Here is a 24,380-nt window from a genome sequence, read left to right on the forward strand (position 1 = left end):
GAACTTGCTGAGTCATATTTGTATTTATGTGAAGGGCACGTCTACAATCTAGGCGCCTGCATTTGCGTACATATATAGGATACTAACAATTAGGCATGTAAGTGTACAGTTACTTCTGAAAGTGCCAACAGGGCACCTAAGAGCTATTCTGTACAGGAACGCCTAACGAACATAAGGGCCCTTTTTCCAAGCTGTGGGGAAAAGGGCCCTGCACTGGCAGCGGGGGCAATTTTTTCCACGCACCGGGACCTTTTTTACTGCAGTGGGTAAAAAAGCCCCCAGCACACATGGGCATGCAGTAAGAGAACTCTTACCACATGGCCATGCGACGGGGAGCCCTTACCACCACCCATTGAGGTGATAACTGGGCATCGAGCGGCGATGCCCAATTACCGCTGTGCAAGCTGTTTACGGGGGTTTTCTTTTTCCCCTGGAAATGGTTGCACTCGGGGTGGGACTACTCACGGCAGTCCCTAAAGAGCGAGTGGTAAGCTCGCTTTGGGCTTACCGCCGCTCTGTAAAAGGGCCCTATAGTGTGTAAATAGAAAGTCTGGGCACCCAGTTACATGTGTAACTTTCAGAATATAGTTTATTCACATTTTGCTATACCACCTTTGCTAACTAGCAGATCAAATGGTTTACAAACTAAAATCATAAAAGATCAGAAACTGCAAGTAACTTGCATCTCTGCCATATTCAGGCATCCACAGTTATGCCAGCTGTATGGCTGGTGTACCTGTGTGTGCATACATATTAGGCACATCAGTATTGGGTTGTGCTAGTATTCTGTGTCAGAACCTGGGCACCCAGTTGCCATTTGGGATGCTTAAATGAAGGTACCCAGTTGTAGAATTGCCCCATATTATGTATAACAATATTCAATGTTATTGTGTGAATTGGGCTGATTTTATCTTTTATTCTCTCCTGTTCTAAAGGTTACATGATGGAATATACATAACCTAAAAGAACTGAACCTTTTGGATAAGCACTTATGAGCATTCACTCTTGCTGGATGAGTGATTCCTAACGTGTGCTTTTTACACTGCCCAAAGATAATAAGTAATGGATGCCAAGAGCAGCTGTCCCAGTGTCAGCATCCCAAGCTCTGATGAACATCGAGAGAAAAGGAAGAGATATACAGTAAGTACGAATTGGAAAACCAGGGCAATGAGTCACTTGGTGTAGAGTTTAAAGATGGTGCAACTGTGTATTGGGGTACTCAAGATGCGTATTAACACACTGCTCTAGTGGTTAAACAAAGAAGTGAAAGTTACTTGCAGATTGTGTAGAGTTGATGCAGAGCAGTTCTGTCTCCTGCTCAAAAGTTGCTGTACTTTGTACAGTCAGTAACTGTGGTTATCAAAGTGGAAAATATGAAACTGAAGGCAGGAAATCTAAAAGAGGAAGTTTGCAGTCCTTTTTCTAGTAATTATAGTTTACTTGACTGGTACCAAGTTAGTACCTTTTGCAAACAGAAGTTCTTTCTAGATGTGTTGTAACACCCAAGCTATGTCACAAAGGCCTCACCATGGTGCTTCAACATATTTTTGTCATGTGTTTTATCTTGTATAAGAGATACTTACAGATTGCATGTGATTTCTGATGAGAATGGCAACAACAATCACAAAGCCACTGATCTGTGTGTGGGGGGGGCGCAGTACTGTTGCCTCAAAATTAGTCTAGAAATTGGATGTGCGGCCTCGATCCTCGAGTGCTGCAACCCAGTCAGGTTTTCAAGATTTCCCCAATGAATATACATGAGATCTGTTTGCATGCACTGTTTCCATTATATGCAGATAGATGTCATTCATATTCATCCTGAATCCTGAAAACCCAACTGGATTGCAGCCCTTGAAGACAGAGGTTGCCTACCCTTGGTCTAGAACCACCAACTCGTACAACATGAGTGAAAGAACAGACTTTTGATGGTACTGATTCTTGGTTATTAAGACGTGCATATGAGGCTTAATCTGTTGGGGTTTAAAAAAATGTTTTGGACTGCAGCAGCAGCCCTCCCCCCCCCCCCCCCCCCCCCATTCTGCTTTTGGCTTGCTCAGAGCTAGCCTTTCAGAGTGGCTGTGATGTCATAAGCCTTTGTTTACAACTACTCTTGGGGTTTTTCCTGAAACTGAGCCTCTCTTCCTGTTGAGGCCAGCTGCCATAATACCAATCCTCAGTCCTGGTACAAGTTTACTTAAGTTTGCTTATTGGTTGCCGCTCCCTTCTTAGGGGAGACTGTGAAAGCTGGGCAGAGAAGCAGGTTGGTATAGTTCAAGATTTGATCAATTGCTTTGTGAGGCTACTGTTGACCAATGATCATAACTGGGATAAATGTTTACAGTTAGAGGCATATTTTCAAAGCACTTAGCCTTCCAAAGTTCCATAGGTTTCTATGGAACTTTGGAAAGCTAAGTGCTTTGAAAATATGCCTCTTAGTGTCTGAGGTCTCTTTATTGGCAAAGAAATTCAGTAAGGGAAATTGTAATTTGGACCCATGTCTGGTGTCAATTTTTAGTGGACTTCTAATTATGTGTTTTTTTTTTGTTTATTTTTTTGTTAACATCATTTATTAATGAAGAAGTAAAGGATGGCTGTTTTCCAGAATCTCTGGGCTCTTTTGGTTTTATGCCTATTTTGAAAAGTGTAAATGCTGATGTTAACATATGTGCAAGTTATCACCTGATAGGAAGTATTCTTTTTTTTTTTGGCTAAATTACTTGAGGTTATGGTGGCACTTCAGTTGCAGGAGTACTTGTGGCAATTTTAATTTTTTAGACTTTATGCAATCTGTGTTCAGAAGTTTGAATAGTATAGAGACAATTCTTGTTGTGTTGGTGAGGGAATGTAAGAAGTTAATAGACCCTGCGGGGCGGGAGGAAGCTTCAATTGTGAAATCTCTCCATTGCTTTTGATTTGATAAATCATGACCTTTTATTGGATAGACTTAATGAGCTAGGAATAAATGGCTCCGTTGGAACTCGTTTTCCATGTTCTTCCAGAAATTTACCTACAGGGTGATGTGGAGGGGCAAGGTTTCTGAAATATGGGATCAAATTCTAGAAATGGCACAGTAAAAGAGGCGCTGAAAAAAAAGTAGGGCTAAGCACTATTCTGTAAAAGGCACTCAGGTGCCATTTATAGAATAGTGCTTAGCGCCGAGATTTGTGACTAGCTTTAGCTGCAAGGATTTACAACGACCGAACCCTGGTGTAAATCCTTGCACCTAAATTAGGCACGGATCCCTCTTATTCTATAACAGCGCACATAATTTGCAAGAATGCCCCTGATCCACCTATGACCTTCCCATGGCCATGCCTCCTTTTTGGAACTGCTTGTAAAATTTACAAGTGGATTCTGGCATGTAAGTATGCATGCATAAATTTAAATGAATCCAGGTTAGCACTGACAATTGATTAGGGCCCAATTATCAGAACTAATTGGCTTGTTAAATTGCATGTGCAAATTGGGCACACGCCCAAATTTGCGCACGTACTTTTGAACATCTATATAGAATTTGGGGGATGGTGTGCAAACTGTGGTGTTCCACAAAGCTCTCTTCAATCTCTTGTCTTGTTAAGTATCTTTCTTAGCTCCTTTGGCAAAGTTCTTTGAGTTTTGACATTTCATATTTACTTTTTTTTTTATTTTTTTTATTTATAACCATTTAAATTTTTACAAGCGACAAAACAACTTGCCAGAAATACAGAGAAAGTAATGTATAGGAATTATTTCAGTCAGGTAATTCTATTCTCTTCCTTAGACCACTAAATAGGGAGAGTGAAACAAGACAAGGAGATCAATTAAACAGTAAACAGGAAAAGAAATGTGGTATTAACCTGATTATCCCCAGATATTACTTGTCGAATTCATTATTCCACATTGATCATCTGGTTGGCTTCTTCAAGGCCAATACGGTATATAGTCAAATCATTTCATTGAAAACATACTTATTGTTCAATATTAGTTAGAAATAATAGATCTGATTACATTATTTCTCTTTTAAAAACCAGAAGTTGTTTAACAATACATATACTTAAGTCTCTAATTCAAATCCCACTGATTAAAGTAATCCCAGTTTTCACAGGCTTCACTCCTTTTAAAGTAATAATTGAGGAAATATTTTTGAGGAAAACTTTAGGAGTCATACCTGGAACTCTGGGAAAAACAATAATCTCGATATTAATCATCTATGATAATCATTTTATTATTCAAAGTTTCTGGTCTATCATTTTCAAGATCATAACCACTTGCTCGTGTAGAATCATTTGTTATATCAATTTTTCACTCTCAAAGGGTTCAGTTAAATTGTCCATGTAACTCTCTAATAAAATTATATCTGAAACAAAATAATTTACTGCCACTGTTAGGTCCCGAAGCACCTTCCAGATGGTATTCAATGTAACCTCCACGGGAGCCAAAAACTCCAAGTTGATTTCTCTTAGGTGTTTAGGAGTGGTTCCGCCGATTCGGGTTCTGCTGTAAACGTCCTCCGTTTCAGCATATGCCTCTAACTCACTCCTCCACTCCTTTTGGACATGGTGGTTGAATAATTCGGGAGCGATGGAGTTGTTTTTTCCAGGTCCAAGACGTAAACGCTTCTTCACCGGCGCTAATCAAAGGGCTCACCAACCCTTTCATCTGTGGGCAGTTCGTCACGCAGCGGTCCCGCACTTGCTGCTCAGGGGACAAAACACTGGCCATTGGAGGCTGACCGCCGGTTGTCCCCTTCCTCTCAGTTAAATGCAATTGCAGAGAGGAAATTTATGTAAAGAAGACGAAACTTCAGAGGGCAGCTGGGCCGTTGGGCATACGAAATTCAGGTCACCATCTTACCACTCTCCCAGTCTGGGACACTCTTTGTCTGGTTTCTCCTCAGAGGAATTCGGGGGATGGTGTACAAACTGTGGTTCCACAGAGCCCTCTTCAATCTCTTGTTCAGTATCCTTCTTAGCTCCTTTAGCAAAGTTCTTTGAGTTTTGACATTTCATATTTTACTTATGCAAATGACATATAGTTTATTATTCCTTTTGATTCATTTCTAAGAAATATATGAACTGGTTATTTGTTTTTCAAGAGTTCCTCTTATTGAAACTTAATTTGGATAAAATTATATTTTTATGGGAGTTTGTCAGAGTAAAGGTAAACTAGAGCTTGACCCTAGGGTGTGATGGAGTGCAGATTTCATTACGGAATTCCATCCATAGTTCAAGTATTACAATTGATTTCTACCTTACTGTAGACTAGCAGGTGGTGAAGATAGCGCAAAATACTTTGTTGTGTATAATAATGGCTCATAACCTTTTTTTCTGGATGTTATTTGTGGCAGTCATCATAGCTTTCTTGGACTATTGCTATGTTATTTATCTAGGCCTCCCAAAAAGTGTTATCACTTGCCTTCAATTACAGCAGCTGAGATAATACTGAAAGGGGCCAGATTTCATAGGGCTATCGCCTAACCTCATTCCTTACACTGGCTGCCAGTCTTGGCTAGATTTGTATTTAAGTTGCTTTGTCTTATGACAATTATTGGAATGTCTCTAGGGTCCTTGTATGTTCAAATTTGTTGAACGAATTCCTTCAAAATGGTGTTAAATAAATCCTAAATAAATAATCCAGATTAGGGTCTTTGTTCTTGCAATTTGTTCAAATTAAGTACTGTTGCAGCTTAATATATTGACTTTTCTATCTTGGTCAAAATGATAGGGAGAACTCTTAATGTTATCTTCTGAAGGATGTTGAAAACGTGGTTGTTCATTGAGGTTTTAAGCAGTGCTTAGGCTGCTTATTGTGTGGTTTGGATATGCCGATTGTACTAGTATTGTTAGGGAACCAAATATTTATGGGGATTTATTGTTTGGAATTTGTAATATGTTTGTTTATAATCCACTTGGAGCTTTATGGTAAGCAGACTATAAATGCTGGATTTGATGAAATTAAAATCATGCGTAATATTGCCACTGAGCTGGCCCAGAAGTGATCTAGAAAGGAAATGAGTCTCTTAGATCTGTGCTGGTACAGGGACCAGCTAAATCCTGCTATGCTTTTTTGTTTTCTCACATTTCACTTTGAAGTTCTATTTTTCATTCATATCATTATCCTACAGGAAGTATATTCTAGGTGTTCACTCTGGTCATAGAAAAAAATAATTCTTAACACCTTGCGTGTCTTATGAACTAATTGTAAAGACAGACAATCCAAACCGCTGTTGACTCGAGTGCGCAGTGCTCGGGAAGGTCAGTACCAACATAATGGCACATTAAGCACAGTGACACCTAGAGGCCAAATGCAGGTGGTGTGGCTTGGCATGATCCATGGCTAGAGTGCCACCGTAATGGTTGTCCTACATGAAGGAAAGGGATATAAAAATAGTGGTAAATATCCTTGGTAACTGTGAAATGTAAACTTATAGCACCAGATCTCAGCCAATGTTTTGATTGAGCTGGAAGCCTAAAGGAGCAGAAAAATTATCAGCACTTTTCACCACAAAAAAATGTATAGCGACTTGGTGAAAGGCCGGGGCGGAGTTGCAATGTGTGCATGTATTATATGCATGTACTGTTCATATATTTCATAACCAGTTCATATATTTCCTAGAAATGAATCAAAAGGAATAAAACAAACTATATGCCATTTGCATAAGTAAAATATGAAACGTCAAAACTCGAAGAACTTTGCCAAAGGAGCTAAGAAGGATATTGAACAAGACAAGAGATAGAAGAGGGCTTTGTGGAACACCACAGTTTGTACACCATCCCCTGAATTCTATATATGATGCTCATAATTGCGTGCACAAATTTGGGCTTGTGCCCAATTTGCACCTGCAATTTAATAAGCCAATTAGTGCTGATAATTGGGCCCTAATAATTGTTGATGCTAACTGGATTCATTTAAATTTATGCATGCATATTTACATGCCAGAATCCACAGGTAAATTTTACAAGCTGCTCCAAAAAGGGGGCGTGGCCATGGGAGAGTCATAGGTGGATCAGGGGCATTCCTGCAATTTGTGCGCTGTTATAGAATAAGGGAGATCTGTGCCTAATTTAGGTCACATTTTCAGAGCAAGTGTGAATTTATGTGCTACTGAGCGTCATCTTATGAACCTTTTGTGCATTTTACATAGGCAGCCAGTTGCAAAATTACCCCTTTATGGGCTTCAATTTATGTATTTGTCTGCTTAGAATAAGACTGAGATATGTTTAATGCCACTTAAAGCTATATTATACATTTATGTGAATGATTTGTAACCCATTTCATGCCACCGTTATTTAAAAATGTTGAATCTACTTCCTTGGTTAGTATTTGTCCAAAGCAGTATAAAAAGCCATCCCAGTGACAATGGTAACTAGAGCAGCACAGAAGAGCTTAATAAAGCCAGGTAGAAGTCCGAATAAATAAAATAACTCAAGAACAGAAGTTGTTAGCTTGAATCTGACACTTAGCCCTCCATATCTTGTGTCTACAGGTTTACAAAGTCATAGTCACCATGGGAAGGTGCGAGTGGTTTGTGTTCAGACGATATACAGAGTTTGATAAACTCTACAACACAGTAAGTAAGAGAATGCGGTAAGTGGTCATGCTAGACAACACAGCCTTATGCAGGATTTTTCATGTGAAGAAAGTCCAGATATGTTTTCCAAGTTATGACTTTAATCAAGTGGGATGTAACAGAGGAGAGGCAGAGTGCTCTCCTCCAATGCCACTTCCTAATGAACAATAGCATTCTGAGTCTTATGATCATAGTGGAGCTCTCCTGTGTACCTGGTTCAGCAATCACCATAGGTACATTGCAGAAGCAGCCATGTTAAAAGGTTCCTTTTCCTACCGGCACAAGCCAGTGGGGGTCTCTGAACTCAAAGGAGTGGAGAGAGAGAAGAAAAAGAATAGGAAAGGTGCCTGGAGGTCTCCTGAGACCGAAACGGAAGAAAGGAAAGAGCCCTGGAGCCAAAGGAGGACACAGTTCCCAGAAGGTATTCCTGTCACTCATAAGGGAAAGGGATCCTATTCCAGTTAATACAGCTGGGGTCCCAGGAATCTGCCTATAGAGGAGTGAGTGAGTGTGAGGAGGGCAAGGGAAAATCAAGTCTTTGTGCTAATAGTGTAGAGTAAAACTGTTGTATACACTATCGGCCAAGTGTAGAAGAAACTATAACAACCTTGTGTGTTCGTTTTGCTATTATTCATCTTGATTGAAGATTGTTCCTGAAGTCTGACCACGCTGGGTTACTACTGAATTACAGTTACTTGATCATGTGGAGTGAACTTTAGGGAAGCCCCCTCTATAATCACAGTAACTAGGCTCCATGAAATCTGTAAGTGAGGGCCTCTAAGATAGGTCCCGTGGGCAGGGACAGAATTATCATCATATTGTTTGTGTATCCCAGATAACACCCTTGAAAAAGGGTCCACCGTAGGGTTCCTACATTGGGTTTTGAAGGTCATTAGAAAATGGTGCTTTTTTTTAGACTTCATGAACATTTTCCAGGTACTTTTCTTTGACTGAGGTTGTACAAGAATACACGTTGTGACATAAACAGATTTAGAAGCATCCAAATGAAACCAGCTGGTAGAAAATGTTAATTTCTCTGAACATAAATGTCTACTAGTCTCATGTTGAAATCTAAAACTTGTTGCTTGCCTAGTCAAAAGGAGCTGTTCCCAGTCTGCATGATCTTCCTAAATATAATGTGCGAGTAGGCCATTGAAATCAGGCATCATCAGGACACATTCTGTGTGTCTTCGTAATGCTTTATCTGGCCTTAATCTAAACTATCTTCTCACTTTTCATTGTCTCTTGTAAATCTAGTTATTTTAGTTATTTTTGTGAGCACCTAGTCCTTTTCATTATTTCAAATGTTTTCTTTTTTGGTCAAGCATAATTTCTGGACTGTATACACCAGAGACATTGTCTGCTCAGCTTTTGCTGGATGCCCTCACCTTTTTGGTTCACATTCTTGACCCAAAAGTTTCCTTACTCTCCTCCTCTTCCTCCTCCTCCTTTCAGCTTCCGGGCTATTTGGAACTGAAGGCTGGGATCCAGTGCCTTGATATTCCTTTCACAACTACCTGAGGAACTTCTCCTGTTTCATATTCCCTCCCAGTTCGCTTATCCCAGTCATTGCAGTGACCATCCTCAGCTAGGGAGCTTGCACTAGAGCCCTGTCCCAAAACCTGCAGATATGGCACCTGAGACTGGTCAGCTGGTGTTGCTGTTGTGAGATGACTGAGACTCTTCCCCAGGAGCTGTGAATATTGCCTCTACAGTAACCCCAGTCAAAGAACAATTGAAAGAATTGTATTGGGCTGATGCGTTGTTTTGATAGCAGTGTTGTGGAGGATCCCTGGGCCAGAGCTATGCTTCCTGGGAAGGCTGAAGAAGCAGCATTCATAATAACATAGAGGATGACAACAGATAATATCTAAAATGGCCCATCTAGTCTTCCCAGCAAGAGGGTTAGGTTTGTAAATACTGCTCCATGCACATTACTCCCCCCCCCCCCCCCCCCCCCCCACATCCCTGTCATCATCTTAGAAACACAAAAATAATTTCACTGTTGTTGAGCTGAAACACCAAATGCATGGTTTCCATCCTCTGGCTATTGGGGAATTCATGCTTTGTGAACTCCATCCCCACTTTTTTTCTTTTTTTAAATTTTGGACTCCACTTCCTCTTGGAGATCACTCCAGGCACCCACTAAACTAATATTTCCTGGTGTTGCCTCTGAATCTACCTGCTTGCGGTCTCATGTCATATCTCCTAGTTCTACAGCTTCCTTTCCTATGTTTCTTGTGCGTTTAAAATCCTTCATCCTGAGAACAACGGACTATATGGGGAAGGCAGTGTCTGTTGATCCTGACATACATTATGTCCTATGAAACCCACAACAGAAATGCAGACAAAGACCAAGAAAATGTGGCAGAAAGATATAGAAATATTTCCCATGGGGGAGGGTCTTTTGCTGCTGTTTTCTGTCTGTGTCTGTTGCTCTAAGGATGTTTGTGTTTCAGTGCAGACTAGACATTTTGGTGGTTTTAACAGCTTCTAATCTGGGATAAGGGCTCCAACATGGAACGTGTATTCCAAGTGAGGCCTTGCCAACAATATGTGCAGGGGCATTATTGCATCCTTTCCCCCCCCCCCCCCCCCCCCCCCCCCCCGTTTTGTTTTGCCTTTCTACAGAACAAAAGGAGCAGCAGGACAGCTCAAAAAGGCTCAAATTGCATTTTATTTTTAAGTCTTTCAAGATAAAAGTTGGTTTCAGGTGTATGTATCCTGACTTCGACAACAGCTGTTAACAACAACTCAACATGTTTCTGTGTCACGGTGCCTTCATTAGGGACAAATGTCACATTTATTTTGAGACAGATAATCGTATATAGCCACTTTTTGAAATGTACCTCTTCATATAAAACTAAAAAGAGCCCTTAATGGTACTGACAGACTTGAGACTTAATAAAATTTCAGTTGAGCCTTTTTGAGCTACCCTACTGCATCTTATGCTCTCTGCAGTTGATTATTGCTTCTCTTTCTCTGTTGTCTATGCCTTTCTGTACATCCTTTGGCCTGGGCCATTGCCTTATCACATTGTTTCACTACTTTTGAGATCATCAGCCTGAGGTGTCTCTTCTTGTTCTGTGCTCATCAGTTTCTCCCCACCCATATCCCTACCTGCCACGTTGTATGGAACTCCATTGGATTTCTACACCCACAATGTATCAGTCTGCTTTTCTTTGCATTCAAGCTTAATTGCAAAACATTTGACCAGACCTTAGTTGAGCATCATCACTGCATTGACTTTGCTAAATGAGTCTGGAGGTGGTATACAATGGGGAAAGAAAGCTAATGATACTGTATCCCCCTCACAAAAAGAGTCTGGTTCAGACTGAGCTGGAAGCCCAAAGAAAGGAGAAAACGGCTCTGTTAAAAACAAAATTCTCAGCTGCTTTGATGCCTTGTATAAGAGTAGTGCCAGGAGAGGGTATTCTCATTGAGCTCTCGAAAGTTAACTGTTTTGAAGGATGTGTTGACTATGTTGGAGCCCGTGAGGTGTGGGTGAAAGGCTTGATCCACTGATATTTGAAGCTGGAAGAGCTTTACTATTTCCCAAAGTAATCACACCACATGGATCACCCTTCTCACTTGATAGGGCTTGAGAAAGTAGACGTTTGGTCATGACATTTCAAATTTTGTGGAAGTCCTTTGTTCTAAGGTCCTGTCTATTTAAAATGGAGGCACCTTTCCTCTACTCACACCTATACAAGGGACTCTCAGGTTACAACTGTCAGAGAGCTTGCCAAAGTTCTTGAGAACATTTATCCTGCCTATTCTGCCAAATAATAGAGTGAGGCTTGCCAAAGTTCTTGAGAACACTTATCCTGCCTATTCTGCCAACTAATAGAGTGAGGCTAATCTTTCACTATTTTAAAATGAATTTTCATCAAGGTGCTGCTAAATGCTTTATTTGGATTGCTATGACTGGAGGTACTGTGCTTCCAGAGTCTCTGACCTTGCCATGAATACAGTTATGCTGTATGCCATGCCAAGACTCATTTACTATGGTAAGCGCATCTCCTCCTCCCTTTATCATCCACAAACCCTCTTTAGGCTCTTCAGCTCTATTGCTCCCTCATCCACCCGTTCCCCAGACTATGATCCATCATTGTGTCTCCTCTGTCTTCCACTTGGCAGGCCAAGACCATCTTGCTACGTTCCTGTCTCCTTCCACCACTTCCCTCCTTCTCCCTCTTCCCCTTTGTCTCCTCACCCCATCCCATCCAGTGTCCACCTTTAACCTGTCGATCGCCCACTCCCTTTCTCAAATCCTGGCCTCTCTTAACCTGTCTTCATCTCACACTGATCCATTGCCAGCATCTCTGGCTAAACGCCTTTCTGAACACCTTATCCTCTGTCTACTGCCCATTCTTTCATCTTCCCTTTCCGAGGGTCTAGTTTGCGCTTGGAAACATGCCCTTGTCCTCCCACTATTGGAAAAGCCCAATCCTGACCTTTTTCTTCCAACAAGTTTTCACCCTATCTCTAATATTCTTTTTTTTTTCTCCAAGGCCTTAGAGAAACTTGTTCACAGTCAATTGACAAATCATTTTGAGCACAGCAATATTCTACATCCTTACCAATTCAGTTTCCGGCCACATCATAGAACCAAAACAATCCTTGTAGCACTATATGACCTCATCCACACCTCACTTGACCAACATACTTCAGTTATTCTTGTGTCCCTCGATCTCTCTTCTGCTTTTGTTCTCGTAGACCATACTCTTCTCCTTCATCGCCTCCATTTTTCGGTACTGTTCTCCAGTGGTTTGCCAGTTACCTCTCACACCGCTCCTACCAGCTTTCCTTCCATCAGTTCTCCACCTCTTCCCTTTCCATTTGTTCTCAGGTTCCACAAGGCTCTGTTCTGTCACCAACCCTATTCAATATCTTTCTGGCACCCCTTCTTACTGTCATCCAAGACAACTCCTGCACTCACTTCTGCTATGCAGATGACATTCAGATTTTCTGTAGGGTTACTGACTCCTTCATTCTTCGTGTAACACCTGCCTTTCCAGAGTCTCCATTTGGTTAACAATTTTCTCTACCTTAATGCCACCAAATGTGATTCTATTTTCTTCCTTTGCTCTGGTCATACTCTAGCTAGTCTCCCTCTACTTAATGGCACTCCTCTCACTCTTAGAGATGCTGTTAAGATCCTAGGTGTTACCTTTGATTCTGCACTCACATTCAGACCTCGGATTGATTCCATGCTCCATTTGGCATTCTTTTTTCTTCATCAAGTATGTTCCATACGCCCTTTCCTTCCAGCAAGTCTCCTCCGTCCTCTCATCCTTGTTCTGGTCATTTCCCAATTAAACTAACTGTAACTTTCTCTATGCTGGACTCTTCTCTTAAAAGTCTCCAATTAGTACAATCAGCAGCTGTCAAACTCCTGTACAGCGCCCTGCTGCTTCAACCGTGTTACCCCCCTCCCCAACCATTTTGAAAATTGTCTCCTTGTCTTGGCCCACATCATCTTTAAGGCTCTTCTCTTAGTTTACAAATTATGTTCTCCTTTGGCCTAAGTATATCTCACTAAGCACCTCATTCCCTACATTCCTTTCCACTGCCTTTGCTCCGTTGATAATAACATTTTGGTCCCACCTCCACCATTTCGACTCCATCTGACTACTACCCAACTATCTGCATTCTGCTATAATGGGCCCAAACTTTGGAATGACCTACCATTATACATTAGGAATCAACCCTCTGTCGCTGCATTTAAACAAACTCTCAAAGTGCACCCCTTCTCTCTTTTTCTCCCTAACAATACCTGACAATTTTTTTTCCTTTATTGCTGTCTTTTTGTAAACTGCTGTATTTTTGCTAACCGCTGTTACCATATCTTGTAAAAATACACACAATATTTTTGTGTAAACCACTCAGATGCTTATGTGTAGGCCTTGCAGCAGTATATCAAATGTCTTCAGTAAATAAATACAGTAGATTTAATAAAACTAGACTTGCCATATCGGGAGAATAGGGAATTATTCTATATCTTTGCCAACTTTTTCTTGCTCATTAGTTCTTATTTTCCTACTGCTTACAACATTTTACTTTTTTTCCTTCTTTTTTTTTTATACTGGACAAACTTCAGTTCTGACTTATTTCATTCTGCCCCTAGTGATTTTTGCTGCCGTCTCTATCCTACCTTCTCTCTTCCTCCTGAGATTTGGGAGCAGCAACAGTAATATCTTTGGACCCCATGATTTGTCACTACTATGTGCATAAGCGTAGTTTGAATGTTCCATTTGGGTGGCAAAGTGTGGGCTGTGACACATAAGCATATCAATTTGCATATATACATCTTAAAGTAACAAAATATAAAAAAGGAAATGCCCAAACTCAAATCAAAAACACAGTGAAAAGCCAACTCACTGCAATTTAACACTACAACAGAATGGTGGGGGAAAAGACCTCAGATAAGTGTGGTATAATAGAATGTCTCCATAATAAGATATCATAACACTCAAACCACAATTCACAGGTTCCATCATCGGTCAGAACCCCCCCCCCCCCCCAACCAAAACCATTGATTAATTTTCTGAAAAAAACTTCTTTTTATGAAAAATAATTCTTAGCATTGAATAACATTATAACCTATTCAATTTCTGCTTCCGTATAAAGCATAAATATGTGGCTGAAAAGCTGAATTTAGCTTTAGGGCGATCTGAGGCAGTCGGGTGGTCCTGAGTAATCCCAACAAGGACCCGTTTCACTGCTCGGCTTCCTCAGGGGATTTCATATGCTGCCACAGCTTCCTCAAAGGATTGGATGTACTGCCCATGTAACAACTATGAACAAAAAAATAAAACTGGAAGATATCAGAAATGTGAAACAGAAGATGAAAAAGTGAAAAACATATTTATTGGTTGGGGGGTTTTCTGACCGATGATAGAAGCTGTGAACTGTGGTTTGAGTGTCACTGTCCTATATTTATTGTGAGACAATTGAAAGGTATATTTTTTTCTGTCTGAAGATGGATAGTAGTAGCAGTATATTAGAGCACCTCACCAGGAAATATTTCAAATTTGATGATATTCCAAGTAGATCAGGCTCAATTTAACAAGAAAAAGAAAAAAATGGAGGCAGATGCACCAAATCCAAAGATGTATTAAAAAAAAAAATCAACACAATATAGCAAAAAGCAAATACAACAAAAACAACCAAAACACAGAACTCTGTGTTCAAATAAAAGTTTTATTGTCATAAAAGAATCGCAAAAGAACCCGTGTTTTGCCAATAGGCTGCATCAGAGTTGAATGCATAGGATGTGAAACCATGTGTATCAGATTGTATTTTCCTCACTTCAGGCAGACTAGTCACTACGAATTCAAACTGCAGTAAATTAAACAAAGAACTCCTGTCTGTTGGTTGTTTTTGTGATTTTTGCTTTTTGATATTTTTTAAAATTGAATTTAATTCCAATTCTAAGCAAAAGTGGAATTATATTTGTTTTTACAGTAATTTGATAACTTTCCCCGTTTCCATTCAAAGTGAATGCACTGTGTCAGCATTAGCGCGTTGCTTAGTAAACACGAAGGTTTGTATGGTTTTTCTCTATGGTGTAGCAGAAAAGCTATGCAAAGTGAGGGATAAGGATTGAGCAGTCTTGTGATGCTCCATCAGTATTGTAATTTTTATTTGTCATCTGCGTCCTGCTTTTCCACAACAAGAGTGCTCAAGTAGTTATAATAACAAAATAAATATCTCTCTATATAAAAGGCAACACCAACGTTCTATGAAGCCTCCAGCCGGAAGTGTGAAGGGGGCGAGATATCCGGTTTCCCTATGAGTGTCTGCCCCGCCCTCTCTGTAACACAGTCAGTGAAGGAAAACAGCAGAGCACGAAATCAAATCGCTGGCTCTGTAACAGTGAAGGACTCGGAGGGGAGAGAGGCCAGAGGGCAGGGACACACACACTCCCACATGCACACAGAAGAAAACATTGCTAGCCCCCGTTTCATTTGCATCAGAAACGGGGCTTTTTTACTAGTATATATATATATCACAAGTCCACCAAGGCTTTAACTTCTTCAAAATTACAGGAAAAGGGTGTTAACACAGAAGCACACTGGAAAATGCTAGCTGTACCTGAAATAATCTGAAGTAGGATTTCGGGATCCTTTGACAGTGATGTTTTCAAATGCACATGGACTGTACAAATAAAGGCTAATGAACTTGTGTTTTATTTTAGCTTAGGAAACAGTTTCCCAGCACAAATCTGAAGATTCCAGCTAAAAGAATTTTTGGGGATAATTTTGACCCAGGTGAGTAGGCACTTGTGATGTTTTCTGATCTGCGAAAAATAAAAACTACGCATTGAGCAGAGACTTAGGATAGCTATCTTCAATGGAAGAAACTGGCTAACAGGAAGCAGAAGTGTCAGTCTGGTCTAAAGTATCACAATAATTTGATATTTTATTTGCTATTTTACACACTTTATTTTACAAAAATGTCCAAACACTTTATAATATAGAATCTTCCTATATAGGAATTAAACAATTATAAATAAGACAACTACAATAAAAAAAAAAACAGATAAACATAGAAAAGGAAGGGTGATATATTAAATTTTGAAATAAACCATCTACAACCAAAGAATACATTGTTTGTAAAGATGCAGAAATCCCAAGTCAAAACATCTCTTGGAAGTACATTCCAAGCTTACTAAGGCCCTTATTTTTAGAAGCATCCCCATGTGTAAGTAGTGGCTTCTAATGTTTATCAACTTCACATGCAAAAAGCTATTTTAAGAAAGTCTCTATTTACATGTGGAGATGCACAGCACACAGAGATTTCAAAGTGTGATTTGGAAGGTCTAAAATACCAACGTCTATACCCTATCTTAGAAGGTGGTCCATCCAGTCTGCCCAACAAGGCATCCAAAGTTGTACCTGCACCTCCTTATGCCCTGTTTAAAATGTGAAGATTATTTATGTTTTGTTTTGATTCCACCTTCCTTCTATATAGGGATCCTTTATGTTTATGGTAAACAATGTTTATTGAACACAAAAGTACCGAATAGTACAAATATACTGCAAACAGTTCAACAATGTTTTATTTTACCCCCCCCCCCCCCCCCCCCCGGAACTTACCAAGCCCCTACCCATCCTTACCCAACAAAATATATACAATCCTCTTCCCTACCACTCCCTCCTAACTCAGACCCCCCTTACCACCCTCACCTACCCAAAACTGTAGCATCGTGTGCCAGTATAAGTTACACCCTCTCTTAAGGCGAGAGGCCTGGACTGTTAAAGCTGCAACCCTCTTGGTAATACTACAAGACTACTGCTTAGGGGGCATGGGTGCCATTTTGAACTTGGAGCAGCAGAAGCAAGTGGGGATCACTCCTGCTCTCGGTACACAAACAGGAACCCCTGGTAAGAGCCAAGGCTGGGATGAAGAAGAGGGTGGGGGTGTTGAGGGATGGGAACCTTTGGGTAGGGGCTGATATCTGCCTTGGAAGGAAGGTTCTTCATATACATGTGGAGGGGATGAGTTGCTCCTGGGGCAAGTTTGCCCAGCGAGGGGGATTGGAGGAGGTTGCTGCTGTTGGGGGCATCGGAAGGGGAGGAATGAATGCTGTCAGGCGCAGCTGTGTAAAATTGCTGTTCCTATGGGACTTGAAGAGGCATTGATATGAAGTCCTGCATGCTCTTACATGTATTTTACAAGAGGCTCTGTGTTTGGCAGAGTCTTGGTAAAATACTATGAAATTTTCCATGTCCAAATCTTAGTTCCTCTCTCCACATCCTTTCTAAAACAGGGCTTCACATGCTGGTGGCCCCCAACCCAGTGATATGGTACCAAAACCCTTATTCTAAAAAAAACAGGTATAGGTATATCTTTTAAATTAACAAAAGTTAAATTTACCAACTTACAGTTGGACAAGAGAATCTGCTTTTTGTAACTTTCAAACTTGCCTAAATGATTGAATGATTTTTCCCATAGGAGAAAATGAAGTCTGACTGAAATTTTAAAATAAGAGATTAGTTTCTCCTCATGTGGTAGTCTCCTGTATGGTGCTGCATTTGCAACTGCTCTGTTTTTTTAATTTTTATGCTGTTGACTTAAGGTTTTCCTTCAGGCTGTTCTGCAGTAGACTCTTTTTTTTCTCAGCCGATCTTTTCACTAGATTCTCTGGTTTTGACATACTTTTTTCATTCTAGTTTGTCCCTAGCTAAGGTTTTGTTTTGCTTTGTTTTTCCTGAGATACTGCTGTTGCTCATTGTGAATTAAAGTAGAGTTTTTTCTTTGCAAAACTTGGTGTGCGCATAAAGTATTTTTCTTCCTGGTGCATCTCTTTCTGTGAAGATGTAATTTCCTTTTGGATTTTTGCAAGCCAGTCATCTTTTGAGGTTACAGAAGTACTCCAAAGGATGACCCTCATAGATCATTATGTCAAATGCTGCAAGTGTCTAGGCAAAAAAATATTATTTCTGGTTGCATTACCTGCAAAAATATTGAAGCAGTTTGGACCCAAAAGGAGAGGCTTTTCCAGTTCTCTAGCTCTCTAAGCTTCTGTTGAAGACCATGGAAAAGGCTTACAGAGCTGACCATGGTTGTGTTGATGGCGAGGCCTAGTTGAAGTAGTATTCAATGGCTGAGAAAAATCCTACTAGATTCACTATTTCATCTTACAAACACAAAGAATTGGACTTGTGAACTGAAATAGTCAACGACTAATCCTCAGATGGAAGGGTTGGCATCAGTGTTCTTTGACGCACAGCTCTCAGTGTTCTGCTGTGATAGAGGTGCTATGACGTGGCCTCACCTGGTTACATGTTTTGAGGTCAAGCTATAAGGGTCTCTGAAGAGCCATTCACAATACTTTAGCAACACCCTCCATACAGCTTAAGATATGCAGTCTCCTGAGAGCCTAACCTGTTTTGTCGCTGGTAAAAATGTCGAGTGAAGAGATAATTTGAGTCACATGTATCAGGCACTTTGCCAATGAAGTATCAAGCAGACCAGCAAAGGTGGTGTCACTGCCAGTGTGGGGTACGTCAGTGTTGATGGTAGGTTGGTTCTTTGCACAGGTTTAAGCCACATTGAGAGCTGTGTACCTCACTCATGTTCAAAAGTGGCACAAAAGACTACTTTTCATTACAGGAGGATCCTGTGTACACGAAATAACCAAATAAAACCATAGAAATAAAAAGGAGAGTTCATGCATATATAGTAACATAGTAAATTTTGGCAGATAAAGACCTGCATGGTCCATCCATTCTGCCCAACAAGGTGGCCAGAGTTGAATCTGGCACACTGCACAGGTTCCACTTCTTCATGCTTTAACACTGTTATGCTTAATCTCTGTCTCTCCTCGCCATTTTGGGGCACAGACCATCGAAGTCTGTCTGGCACTGGTCCTACTTCACAGCTACTGGAAGTTGAAGTCGTTGAAGCCCACCCCACGCCCGCTCTGATCCTGATTTGTTTTTGCCATTTATGGGACCCAGACAATAGAGGACTGCCTAGCATTGATCATACTTCCCAACCTCCGAAGCTGCTGTCAAAGCTCACTCCAGTTAGAAGGTTATATAAGTTTTGCTTTAATTGGATTCCATCGTTTTCTATACAGTGTTCCTCTGTGTTTATCCCACGCGTTCTTGAATTTTGTCACCATTTTTGTCTTCACAACCTCCTGTGGGAGGGTATTCCAGGCATCCATCACCCATTCTGTGAAAAACTATTTCCTGACATTGCTCCTAAGTCTCCCACCCTGCAGCCTCAACTCATGACCTGTTCTACTGCTTCCCTGTCTCTATATAAAAATTAGTTTGCATATTAACCCATTAGTGGCCAACGTTCCCATATGGGAGCTTATTATGGGAACATTGGGCACTAATGGGTTAATATCTTTTAAAAATTTAAACGTCTGTATTGTATCCCCCATACCTCCTTTCCTCTAGGGTATGTATATTGAGGCCTTCAAGTCTCTTATCATACATTTTTTGGCACAAGACCCTTATCATTTTTGTCACCTTCCTGTGAGCCACATTTAACTTTCAAAAAGGGGTCTATGATGAAATGAGAGTGGTGAAAAAAAAAGCTTAGAGGAGCAGCTCAAAAATTTACATCGGGCATGGATACTGTTCAAAAATACCATCCTGGAAGCCCATGCCAAATATATTCCATGTATTAAAAAAGGAGGAAGAAAGATCAAACGATAGCCAGCATGGTTAAAAGGTGAAGGAAGCTATTAGAGCTAAAAGAAAATCCTTCAGAAAATGGAAGAAGGATCCGACTGAAGATAATAAGAAACAGCATAAGGAATGGTGAGTCAAATGCAAATCGCTGATAAGAAAGGCAAAGAGGGACTTTGAAAAAAAGATTGCGTTTGGAGGCAAAAACATATAGTAAGGATTTTTTTTTAGGTATATTAAAAGCAAGAAGCCAGCAAAAGAATCAGTTGGACCGCTGGGTGACTGAGGGGTAAATGGGGCACTCAGGGAAGACAAAGCCATAGTGGAAAGATTAAATGAATTCTTTGCTTCAGTCTTCACCGAGGAAGATTTGGGAGAGATACCAGTGCCAGAAAAGGTATTCAAAGTTGATGAGTCAGAGAAACTGAATGAAATCTCTATACACCTGGAAGATGTAATGGCACAATCTGACAAATTGAAGAGTAGCAAATCGCCTGGACCGGATGGTATTCATCCCAGAGTACTGATAGAATTGAAAAATGAACTTGCAGAACTATTATTAGTAATATGTAATTTATCTTTAAAATCAAGCATGGTACTGGAAGACTGGAAGGTGGCCAATGTAACGCTGATTTCTTAAAAAGGTTCCAGAGGAGATCCGGTAAATTATAGACCAGTGAGCCTGACCGGTGTCAGGCAAAATGGTAGAGACTATTATAAAGAACAAAATGACAGAGCATATTCAAAAGCATGGATTAATGAGACAAAATCAACATGGATTTAGTGAAGGGAAATCTTGCCTTACCAATCTACTACATTTCTTTGAAGGGGTGAACAAACATGTGGATAAAGGTGAGTCGGTCAATATTGTGTATCTGGATTTTCAAAAGGCATTTGACAAAGTACCTCATGAAAAACTCCAGAGGAAATTGGAGAGTCATGGGATAGGAGGTAGTGTACTATTGTGGATTAAAAACTGGTAAAAAGATAGAAAACAGAGAGTAGGGTTAAACGGTCAGTATTCTCAATGGAGAAGGGTAGATAGTGGGGTTCCGCAGTGGTCTGTGCTGGGACCGTTCTTTTAAACATATTTATAAATGATCTAGAAATGGGAGTAACGAGGTAATTAAATTTGCTGATGACACAAAGTTATTCAAGGTGGTTAAATCGCAAGAGGATTGTGAAAAATTACAAGAGGACCTTACAAGCCTGGGAGACTGGGCATCCAAATGGCAGATGACGTTTAATGTGAGCAATTGCAAAGTGATGCATGTGGGAAAGAGGAACCCGAACTATAGTTACATGATGCAAGGTTCCACATTAGGAGTCACCGACCAGGAAAGAGATCTAGGTGTGATCATTGATGATACGTTGAAACCCTTTGCTTGGTGTGCAGTGGCAGCGAAGAAAGCAAATAGGTATTATTACAAAAGGATGGAAAAAAAAAATGAGGACGTCATAATGCCTTTGTATCACTCCATGATGTGACCATACCTCAAATATTGTGTGCAATTCTGATCACCTCATCTCAAAAAAGATATAGTGAAATTAGAATAGGTTCAGAGAAGGAGACGAAAATGATAAAGGGGATGGGATGACTTCCCTATAAGGAAAGGCTAAAGCGGCTAGGGCTCTTCAGCTTGGAGAAGGGATGACTGAGGGGAGATATGATAAAGGTCTGTAGAATAATGAGTGGAGTGGAATAGGTAGACGTGAATAGATTATTTACTGTTTCCAAAAATACTAGGACTAGGTGGCATGCAATGGAGCTACAAAGTAGTAAATTTAAAACGAATGAGTGAAAATAACTCAATGTGTAATTAAACTGTGGAATTCGTTGCCAGACAATGTAGTAAAAGCAGTTATCTTAGCAGGGTTTAAAAAAGTTTTGGATAGTTTCCTAAAAGAAAAGTCTATAAGCCATTATTAAAATGACTTGGGGAAAATCCACTGCTTATTTCTAGGATAAACAGTATAAAATTTATTGTACTGTTTTTGGATCTTGCCAGGTACTTGTGACCTGTATTGGCCACTGGTGGAAAAAGGATGCTGGGCTGGATGGACTTTTGGTCTGGACTAGTATGGCAATATTTATGTGCTTATGTAAGTCTTTTGATGTCCTTAGCAAGATTTGGCATCATACATATCTATTTATTTCATCTATAGAGAGATATGTATGTGTATATATATATGTGTGTGTGTATCTGTGTGTATATCTGCCTTTTGAAAATATAATCAGTGTTTTTCAACCGGTGTGCCATGGCCTGGGTAAACCATGGATTTCTCAGACTGTCTGGATTTCACAGATACTGAAAGCACTTAAAATGGAGCGCAGTTCTGTTTTTTGACAGCTGCTACTTCTTCCTCATGTAGGGACTGGAGTCCCCGCCCTGACCTGCTCCGACCTTGTCTGCTGGATCTCACTCCCTCTGATGCGCTGTTCTCTTTCTGTGGGGGCGGGACCCGGCAAGTCAACACGCATTCAGCTGCCCTCACATACCGAGCACCCTTCACACACATTCAGGGATCAGTTCCCTTCCTGCAGTCTGCCATCTCACATTCTCCCCCATCCAGTATATGTCCCCCTCTCCTACCTGTCTGCGATCTGGCACATCATCCCTCAATCCCAAACTGTACCCCCCCCCCCCCACACACACACATATCCTACCTTCAAACTCATCTACTTAGAGAGACGCCTGGTCATCATTTTCTCCCAGTCCCAGTGAGAGTTCCTCCAGGGACGGTCATTAGGTATAATCACGATATACAACATGACAACTTAAAGTCACTACCCCTGAAGACGCACAACGGCGAAACACATATGTGTTGGGTGTGGCAGGAGTTTGGATGTATGCCTCAAGTGAGAGGAGAGAAGCAATGTGAAGGAGAGGTGACTCAAGGAGTATTGTTGGAATATATAAGAAAAAACAGATAAGATATAAGAGTTTAATGCATTCCTGTGGAAGAAGAAACATATCATGTTGGAAAAGTTGTGACTCTGAGTGTATGTTCATATCAATGTAATCGCAGCCAGATGCAGTTATAACTGACAAGAGGAACAACGTAATTCAAGTAGTTGAAGATATTCAAAGCCCTTAATATCTAAAGGGTAAAGAACAAAATTATAAAGAAGAGGTTATTGAAGTGATAAGCAGTAATCTCATCAAAACATATATGATGATATTTGTAAATGGAATTTTTTATTGTAAACATATAGAAGTGAGACAACAAAGTACAACACAGTTAAGCAGCAAGAAGAGTGAGAGAGTTTAACCTTCCTCCCTCAGAAAATGTGAAGTGTAAGATTAACCATTTTGAGTTTTTCTTATTTTCTTTAAGATTGTTTTCCTGATCTTGGATCTTCCAATTGTGGACAATTATGTAAATATATATTGTTGAGAGAAAATGTTTTCCTTTTTATATTAATTTCTGTATTTCCTTAAATTTATGTGATAAATGTGAATGTAATTAAGTAAAATGATAAAATAAAAATAAAAAAAAAGAAGAGTAAGAGAGTGTTGAATGAATGAGTTAAGGTTTGGCACATAGAATTTCAGACAAGTAAATTTTGTAAAAAGCATTATTGTATACAATATATGTTTAATAAAGTAAAATATAACCATATATACAGAAAAAAGTGATTACTTTGGATAATATATAAATATTTGTAATCATATTGAAATTAGGGAACTCAGGAAGAAAACAGTAATGAATATGCATGAGAGATATTTGCATATTCATTAGGGATATCCTGAAAACCTGACTGGTGGTTCCCCAGGACAGGTTTCAGAACCACATTGATCTAGAGTGAGAGATATCATTTTGTTTTTGTTCTGTTCAGGTTTATTCAGTACATTAATTTCTTTTCGCTTGTAAACTGGGGGGGGGGGGGGGGGACTGCCTCATGATTCACATGTATTTAACATGTTAAACAGAGTCTTATGGAAATCTGCAATTTTGCTGACTAAATCATATAAACAAGCTGGATTTGTCTTTGCAAATGATAATGGAAGTGTGAGTATTCTGCAAAGTATTTATTACCAAACTGGTTATAAAACTGGAATCATTAAAAGTTGTTTACTTGTTGGGTTCACTGTGTAGTTCTTGTAATCGTGCACTTTCTCTTTACTCAGATTTTATTCAGCAAAGACGAGAAGGGCTGAATGACTTCATCCAGAATTTACTTAGACATCCAGAACTATGCAACCAGTGAGTAAATTATCCTTGTACTGGGTTTATTTGACAGACTTTACATTATGTGGAATGACTGAACAAAAAATACAGTTTTTGTGACTGGGGGCTTCCACCTGGAAGATTTTATGTGGGGATGATGTGGTACCTTAACTTTCTTTTTGCCTTTTGTGTGAGTTTTGGAGCATGCTGTGGATCTGACATGTCTGAAAATAAAGTTAAGCACAAAAAGGACATTTTCTAGCACTTCTTTTTATTTTAAACACTATGGGTTATTGGCATCTCCCCTTTCCAGGATCCACCTTATGCAAGAATAATCAGTCAGTGCTTTATAAGTATGAAATATACTTGATATTATAAATAGATTTTTTTTTCAGTTTATTCCAGTTCAGTGCACATGCTTAATGTAAATAACCTACATAACAGTACCACAGGATCCTTAGATTGCTGGTTCAAAAGTGATTAGATAGAAGGACCTTCAG

The 24,380-nt window shown here is 40.0% G+C and overlaps 1 protein-coding gene across 5 annotated transcripts in view; it reads left to right on the forward strand.

Annotated features, from left to right (window-relative positions):
- Nucleotides 1–24,380, forward strand: part of LOC115478008 (serine/threonine-protein kinase Sgk3) — a 114,237-nt gene that overhangs the window by 41,459 nt on the left and 48,398 nt on the right. For all 5 annotated transcript variants that reach the window (XM_030215196.1, XM_030215205.1, XM_030215214.1 and 2 more), the window contains 4 exons: nucleotides 936–1,140; nucleotides 7,466–7,549; nucleotides 15,753–15,825; nucleotides 23,841–23,916. In XM_030215196.1, coding sequence (XP_030071056.1) covers nucleotides 1,063–1,140; nucleotides 7,466–7,549; nucleotides 15,753–15,825; nucleotides 23,841–23,916 — 311 coding nt within the window. In that variant the 5' untranslated portion in view covers nucleotides 936–1,062. The remainder of the gene's footprint in view (nucleotides 1–935; nucleotides 1,141–7,465; nucleotides 7,550–15,752; nucleotides 15,826–23,840; nucleotides 23,917–24,380) is intronic.

Source organism: Microcaecilia unicolor, chromosome 1, assembly GCF_901765095.1.
Source record: "Microcaecilia unicolor chromosome 1, aMicUni1.1, whole genome shotgun sequence".
Lineage (NCBI taxonomy): Eukaryota > Metazoa > Chordata > Amphibia > Gymnophiona > Siphonopidae > Microcaecilia > Microcaecilia unicolor.